Consider the following 13,010-nt stretch of genomic DNA (forward strand, 5'->3'; position numbering starts at 1 on the left):
CGGCAGCGCTTTGGAAGGATTCGCTCCAGAGAAGTTACGGTAGTCGGCCATCGCCCAGGGGAAGCGGGGAGAATGTCGTTCAAAACGCCTGGGTCTAGAGGAGTGTGTCCAGGTGGTGGCCGAGGATGGCGACAAGCAATTGGGTTGGGCATTTGTCAACGTGATGGCGTCGTTGCTCAAGGTACCAACACCCTTGTTTTGACCCAATGTTTCTCGGCTAGCTGTGCATGGCTGGGACTGTTTCGTGCATATAGGGGACGACTCATGCCATCCACTTCCAAAGCAATAAGGTAGCCATCCATGTCACCGTCGCTTGCTGTTAGTTTTTTTTTGGATTCCATAGGTGTTCCTTAATGCATCAATCATTTTCAATTAGGACGGGAGTCTGAAAAATGTTGTAAGATTATCGCCATTTTTTTAAACTACAAAAGTCCAAAGATTAGAAGCATGATCTTTTATTTTTCATGTTGCTCTACCTCTGTAGTGTCAAATCATAGGAACTTTTATCACATATGCTAATTTATCCTTGATGGCAAATAATTCGAACAAAATATTCGGAAGTAATGGAGGCCTCACCAGAGTAAGGGGGAAAATTATGGGAGTGGACGCACATCATGTAGGCGAGACGGCAGAGTTCGTGGTTGTACTGGCCATGAGTGGGCATAAACCACTTTACACTAATTACTTTACATTAATATTATTGTTTGCAGACTTGAAAGGAGAAAATATTGGCAAAAAGTCCCTCAAAGTTCGTAGTCTGGGTGTAGAAGGTTTGGGGATTTTGAGCCGGATGGGCCATTGATGGTTGCGGTTGGCTTGGATAGGGAATGTAGAGATAGTAAGTGAAGAGGAGCAGGAGAACGAAGACGAAGAAGAATAATGGTTTATAGGCAGAAAAAAATTTAAGAATGTTGCTTAATGTGCATAAGGATCCAAACAATATATATTTGACACGATTAAAGTTGACTCATGTCGAGCCTCAGGGTGGTGGTGGAGCGGTCATGATGGACGGTTATTGTGCAAGAATTTGTTAAACGCATCAAATAGATATTAATTTGTAACAAATTTTTAGTTCGATCATCGCACTATATGTATGCATTGTCAAATTGCCTTTTATTAACAGTTTACAATGTAAGTGAAGTGGACTTAAATTATTACTCGATTATACATGTGCTATCTTTTTTTTACATGCATTATGTTTACATAATTCCAGCAAAATATTTCAAGAGTCCGTGGCAACGCACGGGCATTATACTAGTAAAAAAGATTAAACCGGTAGATTTTGAGATGGACAAAGTCGTGGCAGCCCTCGGGTACCCTATATGTCACCCTTCATGGAAGTACTGCAGAAAGGTCCCTCTCACGAGTCAACAGCAAAAAGGAAAAGAAAAAGAAAAAGAAAAAGAAAAGGTTTACCAAAACCAAAGCAATGGTGGTGACGAGAGCTCCCTCACTTTAACTTCCAATCAACCGATGAACCGACTTCCATTGCTCAGCCTTGCAAGCCAAGCGAAAGGCCCACCCGGCAGCCGACAGCTCACCACCAACCCCCCCAATGGCGAAGACGCAACCCCGCGGGCCGACGGCGGCGGAGCCGCTGCTCCCCCCGCCGCCGTACCTCGGCCCCCACTCGCCATCCCACCTCCACGACGCCGACCTCCACGACTCCTACGTCCTCCTCGTCCCCGTGCGCCTCCGCCGCCGCCTGCGCGGGGGCTGCGGCTGCGGCCGCGTCGCGGCGGCCCTCGCCGCCCTCGCGCTCCTGGCCCTCGCCTTCCTCCTCTGGCCCTCCGACCCTGGCGTCAGCGTGGCGCGCCTCCGCCTCGCGCACGCCTCCGTCGTCGCCCGCCCCGCCGTCGCCCTCAACGTCTCCGCCGCGCTCAAGGCCCGCGTCCGCAACCCCAACCTCTTCGCGCTCGCCTACAGCCGCCTCGACGTCGCTATCGGGTATCGTGGCAAGCCGCTCGGCACCGTCGCCTCCGGCGGCGGCCTCGTCCGCGCGCGCGCCGTCTCCTACGTCGACGCCGACCTCCGCCTCGACGGGATTCGCGTCGTCGAGGACGCCATCTACCTGTTCGAGGACCTCGCGCGCGGGTCCATACCCTTCGACGCCGTCGTCGAGGTCGAGGGCCACCTCCGCTTCTTCTTCCTCAGCGTCCCCGTCAAGGTGCGTGCCGCTGGAACCCTAATTACCGCCGATTGTTTATGTCTGGATGGAAGGCACGCATTGTGAATTAGATTACTGCCTGTCTCTAATTCGGTGCCCTTGCTGCAATGTGCGTTCCAATTCACATTGGATTGCAAGCCCTGCCCCAATCGTTAGGATCTGACGTCTAATTGACCTCCCAAACAAACAGAATTAGGATAGGACATTGCAAATAAAAATAAAAAATCATGTGAGAAAAACAACTCTACAATACCTTTGGCCATTGCAGCTCTGGATTGCGATACATATGTTGATTAGCACTTTTGTAATGGTAATCAGTCTACCAGGAGTGTAAATAATACTGTTGGAAGAAATATGCTCTGACTTCCATAGTCACGAATCACGATTCAGTAAACTTCGGTGTTATGATCTTCGACCAGTTACCTCTTACCTCTTCATCTTTCCATAATTGTTTGTCAGGGGTGTATAATACAATAGGTAAACTGGGAAATCGTACTATAATACATTATTTCTTTTATTTATTAATCTACAATACTTCAAGACTATTATGTGCCAGGTCTTTTGAGCAGGTTCTGTTTTTCTGTACTTCTCATCATTTATGATGATCCCCTAACTGAAGGCTGGTCCTTGTAAAAATTATTCACAAAGAAATAAAATAATAAGAGGTTTAAAATCATATAGAAAGAAGAAAATTCAATATTTTCAGAGTTAATATGTTGTGTTTCTAACTGGTTATCCCTTTCAGTAGGACACATAGAGGAAATACTTATAGTTAAATTTACCCTTCCTGTTATTCTCTTCTGTATTGGCCATGATTTTGAATTACTTGTGCAACTAGCATCTCAAAGTGATTTATTTTTTTGCTTCACATGTTTGAGGAAACAAAATCCCATAAAAAGCATAAGATTTGAATTACTATATTTACTACTTGGACCATTCTCATCTTCACTCCTACACTACATAATGACGCGATGGCTGGAAAATAGTTGAATAGTTTTCTACTTCACATCTCATGTTTTCCTCCAAATCTGGTGTGGGTTTAGGGTTATAAGATTTGGGTATCATATAAAATCCTGTAGAATGAGTTGTTTTACAGACTAGGCGGTGGCCATTTTAAACACTACAAAGGTATGCAGTGAAACCTCTATATCAGTCACAAGCTGGACCCACAATTCTAAGCCTGAGGCACTTGCAGTCATCTCTGAAACAATTTTTGTGATGCCACTAGCTGATACATTGCCTTCTCAATTTCTCATGTTCAGGGCAGCGGGCATCATATATTTTGTATTATGTTGTTGCAAAGTAGGACAGTTTAATGCTGCGATGATAGACTGAGAGTGTTACATTTCTGCCAAGATGTTTCTGGGTTACAATTTTAATATTCAAATGTTTTTTTTAATGCCACCAAGTAATTTCATTGCAATGGATGGTTGTTTGAAAGCCTGGAGAGCATGTTGGTGCTGCACCAGGTTGTTGTGGTGGTTGTTCTGTACGTTTTGTAATGCTGTAGAAATTGTGACTATGTTCACCAAGCTGGGTACTTTGGTGTCTGGTTTCGTTTTGTTCCACAGACGTAGGTGTGTTCCTGGTGTGGTGTCCCTATTAAACGCTATTGGGGGAACTTATGCTCCGTTATCCCTTGATAGTGGAATGGTGTCGTATCGTTTCTTTGTGGCATTTCAGGCAAAAGAAACTAATTGCTGATTTCGCAGTGAAGTATCTTATGTGTTACCTGGCTTTGTTGGGTTTGTTTTTTGATTTGATCTTGTTGAGATGTTCTTCAGTGATTCCTCCCAAAATATTTATATCTTTGGACCTCAGATGAAATCATTTTTTTATGCATCAAACAAGAGTTGTGGTTCTTGGGGCCCTGTCTGTTATCCTTCAATACAGATATAATAGTTTATCGCATTATCTAGTGCATGTTTTTTGTTGTTATTTCAGATACCAGAAAGACCAAAAGTTGCCCAACAAATTATATTATTGCCGCAACAGTGTTTTTATTCTGCTCTTCTCAATTTATGGTCATCATACTGAAGCCCTTGTATGGCTGTTGCAGGGGAGAATAGCTTGTGTGGTTCATGTTAATCCACACGATCAGACCATCGTACACCAGGACTGCTATCCAAAGGTAATGAACTTTGAACTCAGTTTACCGACTGAACGTCGATCGCAAACTTTCCAGAATCTGACCTGTTCATATTTTCTATCAGTGAGTTCGTGAGGCCTCGAGCTATATTCGCGTGTGAATCGATTGGTGGTTGTTGTATATTTGATCGGTGGTGATGGATGTGCACGTGGTGATATTTCTCATGTACTACTGTATGTATATACTGGTGGATGGGGGTGATTGTAAATTCTTTGGCATGCCCAAATACCGTAGTTTAAATCCGTGGTCATATCAAGAGATCTCTAATATCAATCAGTTCCGTTACGACAAGTGTTAATAACATTGTTTTACATTGTCATTCTGGATGCTGGCTGTCTGGGATCATCTGACATCGATAGGCCATAGCTCATCGGTATCAGATGTCCGTGGGCCAGTGGGTGCTGCAACCTTTCTCTGTTTCATTCAGGTCGAGTAGAGTCAGCTTCTTGTTAGCCATTCGTCTGGTTTTATATCGGCCTTGTTTGGATCATGGGGTTAGAGCTAGTTTGGGTTAGTTGAGGGCTCAAATAACCCAAAAGTATCCAAACAGGGAGGGTTAGAATGGGTTAGTTCCATCTAACCCAACTATCCCGGTGGAGAGGTGCTTATTTGGGTTAAAGTGGGTTAGAAAATAACTCTTAACTCTAACTGTGTTAGAGTATCCAAACAGGGCCATCGTTTACGTTTGGACCGTTCACATTTTTAATAGATTTAGCCAAGTTTGGAGATGTTTGACTTAAGGCCAAGCATAAAAACTTCAAGCATGGAGTAACCATCAGTACTAAAGTATGCATGTTGGAACTATGAGCACAAAATATTACAGTAAGGAATTCACGAGGCCCTAATCTGATACCCTTGTGGAGCAAAGAACAGCTTGGCATCCAGCTGCTTGGTTACATTCTAATTCTACATGACGGCAGTACTAGCGCCTGATCATTCTAATGTGGTATGACTATGCTACATTGCTACGAGGGAAGGGAGGAGACGAGGCATGCAGACGAACTATTTGGTCTCACTGGCCTTGGATGCTGGTGCTGCTGGCGGCGGGAGGCCGCTGTCGAGGCAGCTCCGGCACCGGCGCTCCACCCACCCCTCGACGTCGCCGTCCGCCGCACGCCCGCGCGAGGACCCCCGCGAGCGCCGCGGCGAGCACGATCGCCGCCACGATCACCACGATCGTCTCGACCGACCTCGCCGTGGACCGCGCGGCCGGGTCGTGGCGCGCATGCGCGTACGAGGCCGCGGCCTCCTGCAGCGACCTCCTCGCCGCCCACGCCACGGTCTCCATCGGCGCCAGCCGCTCTCTCGACCGACCCCCTCGCGGCTGCTGCTGCTACTTATAACAGGCGCACGCGGCGAGCAGAGGAGGCATGTAGCGAGCAGCGGACAAAAGAGGGGTCAAGGGGTTCTTCTGGCGCTCTCCTGCCCGGCGTCCGCGAGCGCGACACTTGCTATAGTCCGTCTCTGCTGCTGCGTGGCGTGGTGACCGGGCAGAGAGCCTCCTGGCCGCGCCTATCAGTATCAAGTGGTGACCGTTGCACCGTCGGATACCATGTGGCGTCTCTTTCACTGCGTCGCCTGGGAAATGTTGCCGGCTTTGGCTGGCTCCGGCTCCTCGCCGGGCCGCGCGTTTTGAAAGTGCGCGCGCTGCAATTGTAAGAGCAACTCCTGTTGAGTATATTGTGTACATGCATATTTATGTGCAGGGCGCACCTTCTGTTTCCCATGTATAGTTGAGGTTGTGACCCACCTCCATATTTATATATACGTGTCTGATGCACCGATCAATACATCGCGCTTGCACAACCCACATCTTGTCCTTCTACATGGCATCTATCGCAGTACGATCCTAAAACCCTAAGCTGCCGCCGCCACTCCCCGCCGTCGCGCCTCCACGCGTCGCCGCCACCGTCCTCTCGGTCGCCGCCGCCCCTCCCCATCGTCTTCCTGAGGCCGCCGCCGCCGATCGCCACCAACTTCCGCCCACGCCCTCTCTCCCGAACCCTAACCTCCCACCCGCGCCGCGACCCGCACCACCCCAGCCCGCCTCCCACCCGCGCCGCGACCCGCATCACCCCAGCCCGCGCCGCCACACCTCCCAACCCGCGCCGTGTCCCGAGCCCGAACCTTAACCCTAGCCATGAGCTCCTCCTCCTCCACCGTCTCAAACCCGTTCGCCGATCCTGATGTCACCCTCGTCCACGACCTCAACATCCATGAGCGTGTCCCGGTGAAGCTTGATCAATACACCGCGTCCTACTCCGCTTGGAAGCGGTATTTTTCGCTTGTGTTCCGTGAGTACCTCCTGCACGGCCACGTGGGAGGCACCGTGGACTCGGCGCTCATGATCAACGACGAGGAGTGGATGATCCTCGACGCCACCATCATCTGCTGGTTCTACCTCACCAGCGACCTCTTCCACATCGTGGTGGATGACGACGACGACGCCTACGCGGTCTGGACCAAGCTCAACGGCCTCTTCACCGACAACCGGCTGCAGCGCAAGGTCCTTCTCCATGACGATGGGTGCCAGCAGCTTGACTCGTCCATCGATGATTTTTGCATGCGCCTCAAGAAGCTTGCCGATGAGCTCCGTGATCTCGGGGAGACGATCGGCGACGAGCTCCTCATCAGCACCCTCACCGCCGGCCTCAACGAGGATTTTGGGAACGCCGCCTCCAACCTTACCCTCATCCCGGAGCCTACCTTCGCTAAGGTGGTCGCGTACCTCAAGTCGGAGGAGCGCCGGATGCGGATGGCGCGGACTCGCGCGACCCACACCGTCCTCGTCGCCGGCACCCGCGGGGGTCAAGCCCCGCCACCGCCGCGCCCAACGCCGCCCTAGCCGGCGGCGCCCGCCTTCCCGCCAGGTTTCCCGCCCGCCCCGGCCGTTTCCTTCCCGCCGCCCCAGCCGGCGGCCAATGGGGGGGGGGGGTCGTCGCGGCGGCCGCAAGCAGGGGGCGCATGCGCTTAGGAAGGAGCACCCCGCCCGCCGCAGCAGGCTTATCAGCCGGCCCCGTGGTACGCCGGCCAAAACCCATGGACCGGTGTTGTGCACGCCTACTCTATGCCGGTTCCCCGGCCCCCTGCCCAGGGTATTCTCGGTGCCCGACCACCGTCGCACCAGGCGTTCTACGCCGCGCTGCAGCCCTATGCGGCGCCCTATGACAGTCCTTAAGCTCGGCCTCCTCTTCTATGTCCTGCTACACCGGTGTCACTGCCTGCGTTGCTCCTCTCGGCCTCCTCTCCCGCGTGTTGTTACACTAGCGCCACCGCCGGCGTCGTTCCTCTCAACCTCCTCTCCCACGTCCTACTACACCCGCGCGGTCGTCGTTCCTCTCTGTGTCATCTCCCACGTTCTGCTACACTGAAGCCATCACTGGCGTCGTTCCTCTCGCCTCCTCGCTCGCATCCTACTACAATGGTGTCATTGCCATCGTCGTTCCCTCCCGCATGTTGTTGCATTAGCGCCACCGTTAGCGTCGTTCCTCTCAACCTCCTCTCCCGCGTCCTACTACACTCGCTCGATCGTCCTTCCTCTCTATGTCGTCGCCCACGTTCTGCTACACTGAAGCCATCACTGACGTCGTTCCTCTCGACCTTCTCGCCCGCGCCCTACTACAACGGCACTGTCGTCATCGTCGTTCTTCTCGGCCTCCTTCTCCGCGTCCTACTACACTGGCCCCGTTATCATCGTTGTTCTTTTCGGCCTCCTCCTCCCCGCCCTACTACACTGACACCGCCATGGCGGGCACACTGCATGTTTTTCCATCATGCTCTACCTCAACGCCCATCTATTCGTTACTCCACATGGATTTTCTCTACGGCGATAGCGCTAGCAAATAGTTCACTGCACCGCCGATGAGGTCGCTCGCCTGCGACTCCTTGCTCGTTGTGTGGGACGCGGCGCCGCAACCACCGCCTACCATTGTCGCCGAGGCACTCTAGTGTAACACTGTGTGTTATGGGTAGCTATTAAGTCTTAATCATATTCCGTGCAAGCAACCAAACAACGTGCACTGATCTGACTACATACAATGCGAGCAACCAAACGCGGTGCATAGAGGCATCGTTATGATGCAAGGAGAGGACATGCATGCAACCAAACTAAGTGCGGATGTTGGTTTTTGGCCTGCATTTGCTTAGCCAGGCCCAACTGAGACAAGTATGCAAAAGGGAAAAAAACGATGCAGGTAACTAAACGCGCTCTTATAGAAGTGCAGGCCGTCGTATCACAGGATCTTCGCCATACAGTCGAAGAAAATTTCACATGCAAGTTTAATATTTTTTGTGTACACGGCCAACATTTTTTCTATACATATTTTAAAAATTCCTCAATTGCTTGATTAACATTTTTTCAAATAAAATATTAACCTTTTTTAATACGTGGTAAACATTTTTTCTATACACATTTTCACAAATGCTTGATTAACACTTTTTAAATACACAGTTAATAGTTTTAAATACATGGTTAATATTTTTGCAAATTTATACATATTAAAATACAATTTATTTAATACCTGGTCAACATTTTTTGTACACATTTAGTTTTTTTAAATGCCTGATTAACACTTTCTAAATTCAAAATATATATTTTAATACATGTTTAACATTTTTCTATACATATTTAACATTTTAAAATGCTTGATCGACAGTTTTTGAAGGCTTGTTTACCATTTTGTCAAATGTTTGATTAACATTTTTTTAAATAAATGATCAACTTTTTCACACCATTGTATATTGTTCCGTATACACGAGAAACAATCTTTCTATACACTTCTAATATTTTTCAAATGCCCGGTTAACTTTTCTAAAAACATTTTATGCAACGTGTTTTTTGCAATATATTTTATTTAATATATTTGTAAGTATAAATAAAAGCTAAAGAAATAGAGAAAATAAAATAAAAAAGAAGATAAATAGTATAGTATGGGCAGCCTGATTTCTAATTTTAAACTTTTGCACGAATTTGATTTAATTTTTCTTCAATTTTAAAAATATTTATTCATTCAACAAAGGACCATGATTTTTTAAAAAATTAACGGATTAAAAATCCATTTATTCAAGAAATGTTCATGAATTTGAAATAAAGGTCAAGAATTTAGAGAAGTTTGCGGGATTTGAAAAAAGGTCATGAATTTGAAATTGGTCATAATTTCATATATTCTTCATGAAAATTTATAAATGTTCCCGAATTCAAAAAAGTTCACCAATTCATTTTGGAAAAATAATCATGAATTAAAATAAATCAGTTTCAAATAATTGAATACAAAAATTATTCATGCATTTGAATAAATAATCCTGAATTTGAATTTTTTTGCTATTTAGGAAAATTTTGAAAATTGAAAAATAAATGTTCACAAATTTTATAAAAATATCATAGTTGTGAAATTGTTCACTAAATTGTAGAAATTTAACTGTTCTAAAAAAGTTCATGACTTTTGCAAAAGAAGTTTATGAAATTTAAAATGGGAAAACAAATAAAATAAAAAAATATAAAAGGAAGTAAGGAAAAAACAAGCAAAAAACTAGAAACCATTTAAGAAAAAAAAAACTAGAAGGACGCTTTCAAAACCGGCCTAAACGATTCTCAAAACACTGACGTGTAAGCTTTCAAGGATATCGATTTTCCTGTAAACCTCTTCCTCGTGAAGCTCTGCCTTAATGGGCCACACTCTATCCCGGTTAGCGAGCAATTACTGCTTACTGCAGGTGATACATAGCATTTGTGACATAGCACCGCCCCCCTTGTACACTTGATCGTATTTTCTAGGAATAAACGATGGGCTAGTCGGTGATGGCCCAAGCATAGTTACAAAGGCCGTTTGAACATCGTGCATGTTTGTTTCTCGAAAAAAGAAGGAAATCATGCATGCCCTGGGCCCCTGGCTCCGCCACTGAAAATATAATGAAATATCAACATTTTGCCTAAGACGATACAACACTTGGTGTTGGGATGCATCTTCTATCGCAAGGTTTGGGAGGTGGTTTTGTCGGACTGGGTACGGCGGAGTGGATGCCGGAGCCGGACACCGATGTCGTCGATTGGTGGACATTTCAAGAGGGTAAGCACCCTCTCTCGAGTGACATTCATACGTCCATTCTGCTCATTTTCCAGCTGCGCTGGACATCGGAATCACGTCGTTTTCAACAACGCGACATCGGCAAAGCATTTTGTTCTTGGGCAAAATATTAGCGGGGGCGAGGAATTGGTGGATGGCGAGGCTCTTTCGGACCCCCGCTTTGAATGGAATTTGTGGTAGTGAATAGTCCGTGTGAAGTTGTCGGGGGGCTTTCGCCACATTGGCCTATCTTCTTCTATATGCTATCGGTTGCGTTGTTTGTCTGAACACATCGTTGAAAGAAATACCCCCTCCGTTCCAAAATACACCGAGTTTGGGACACTTATTTTGGGACAGAGGGAGTATCAACAAAAACTGTCAAGTGGGATATTACGAGACTCGTCAATAGCATTTCAGTGTTTGCAGACAGTTCGATATGGCAGTGGAAATATCAATCCGGAGGCCACGTTATGGCCTAAGCGACAAGCATTTTGACAGGGAGGCAGCATACTCGTCGGATGGATGCGGCTCCTACATGTCCGCCGGCCGACATGCCCTGCCCTTGGGTGTACGTACCGTATTGTAGGGATGAGATCGTCGATTCGTGCGCCACCATACGAGATGATGCGGAGGGGGCGGGGGGTAACTTTCCGCCCAACTTGTTCTACTTTTGCGTGACCTCTCTTGTGTACGATCCGTATTGGAGCGGGCGTGGATTATTCGTGCACTAGTAAATTAATTTACCCAACCACCCAACATATAGTAGTATGAGCAGTAGTACCAAAATTCCGTTCAGTGGACGTGGCTCCTTGGGTAAAGTAAAAGGGCACGGTTCCTACGTAACGTTGGGCTTGTTGATAAGCTCGAACACTTTCTCTACAACCACAAAAAGACCGTAATCCCAGTATACCACCACGTTCTTATGCCACTCATCTATACTACTATTAAAAGACCAAACATGACTTCTCCTACATGCACCCTAAAAAGTGCACACAAGATAACCCCGCACGTCCGATCAGATCCATTAATCTATACTACTATTAAAAGACCAAACATGACTTCCCCTACATGCACCCCAAAAAGTGCACACAAGATAACCCCGCACGTCCGATCAGATCCATTAAGTTGCATCCAACAGTCCACGTTACATCCATTATACTACAGTCAGATCTACGGCTAAAAACAAATGTTCTGCCGGCAGACTCCCCGTTCAGGATGCTACACAGCCCCCAACGATGATACCTCAAGGGAATTAACGTGGACTCCGCGATCAAAGCCGCGACCACGCCAGGAACCTCCACGATCAACGCCGGCATCACGCCACAAACCTCGCCTCCGCCAGCCGCCCCGCCGCGCCTCTGGTGTCCGCGACATCCTCGACCCGCCTTGCTGCCTTACCTCTCCTGGCCCCTGGTGTCCGCGACGTCCTCCACCCGCCTTGCTGCCGTACCTCTCCTCGCCCCTACCTCTCCTCGCCCCGCCATACTCGCCACGCCGCCCTCGCGCTGTCCGCGACGTCCTCAACCTGGCGCGCTGCCCTACCTCCGGTGTCATCACCCTATGTGGCCCCACGACATCTTGAGACCTGCCAGTGCACAGGTTAGATCAATTTAATTTGCACATCTTATGATCTGACAGAAGACAAAGGAAACTGCTCTTTTAATATGACAGTATGTAATTTGAGTTTCAAAACTAATACTTACAGTACATCATGAACAAACTGAGTTGACAAAGGGTTGAATAAGTGTTTCACAAAAAAGAAAAGTTGAGAAGACAATATGGCATCCTCTCAGCGTAGTGGGGTACGTACTCCCTTTCAGGACCTGACCAACAACAGCAATTCAGGTAAATACATAAGCTACGACTCTTACCTACTTAGGTCTGTAAATCCAGAAGAATATGTCATTGTCTCTGTTATGGCGCTGCTAGAAGGAGGGCGCAAGAGGGCCGGCCGGGGGCCTTTTTGCCCACGGCCGGGCAAGAGGGAAGGGATTTCCTTCTTAATTCTTGCTTCCTTAGATTGATACATCTCCTCTCTTTATATAGAGAGGTTTAATTGACTCCCAAGCAAGGCTTACTTGACCCCTAAGGAAGCCACCCTTATCTCTAATTAACCCTAAAACTAATGAGCCCATTAGGCCCATTACGTACTCTAACACTACACCCCACCTAGACATGCAGCTTGTCCTCGAGCTGCAGCCTAACCAACTTATAACCATGACTCAAAGCAACACAAACCTAACACCTAAAAACAAGCCTTTTACATCTCGGTTTGTTTTATTATTCTCAACCTGAAATGGACTGGGATGCTTTATTTTGGACCCCTTAACAAAAAGTGGACACCATCCGCACGTTGGGCGTGCACGTGTACAACCACCTGGATCCCATGGACACCACCTGAACCAAAGGAGTGGATGTGTATGACCACCTGGAAGTGGTCGCAAGAGTGACCAGCAGAGGCGCCCTCACGGCGGCCGGTGGCGGAATGCAGTGGTCCTACACGGTGCACTACTGTCGGTGACACCATGCCTTCTCCCTGTCGGACGGCTGTTGGTTTGCACCGCACAGGGAAGAGTGGAGGGCTTGCGATGGAGAATGACGAGGAGGGGTGCGCCCCCCCAACCGCCGATGT

At 47.9% G+C, this 13,010-nt stretch overlaps 1 protein-coding gene and 1 pseudogene across 1 annotated transcript; one reads left to right on the top strand and one right to left on the bottom strand.

Annotated features, from left to right (window-relative positions):
- The first annotated feature begins 1,446 nt into the window (after nt 1-1,446).
- Nucleotides 1,447-4,614, top strand: LOC123090767 (uncharacterized). The gene is made up of 3 exons (XM_044512104.1): nt 1,447-2,167; nt 4,227-4,298; nt 4,381-4,614. Exons 1-3 carry the CDS (start codon nt 1,556-1,558, stop codon nt 4,381-4,383), a joined length of 687 nt encoding a protein of 228 aa, XP_044368039.1. The 5' UTR covers nt 1,447-1,555; the 3' UTR covers nt 4,384-4,614.
- A 484-nt stretch (nt 4,615-5,098) lies between these two features.
- On the bottom strand, nt 5,099-5,678 carry LOC123090769 (uncharacterized; annotated as a pseudogene).
- Nucleotides 5,679-13,010: the final 7,332 nt, after the last annotated feature.

This window comes from Triticum aestivum, chromosome 4B (assembly GCF_018294505.1).
Source record: "Triticum aestivum cultivar Chinese Spring chromosome 4B, IWGSC CS RefSeq v2.1, whole genome shotgun sequence".
Taxonomy (NCBI): domain Eukaryota; kingdom Viridiplantae; phylum Streptophyta; class Magnoliopsida; order Poales; family Poaceae; genus Triticum; species Triticum aestivum.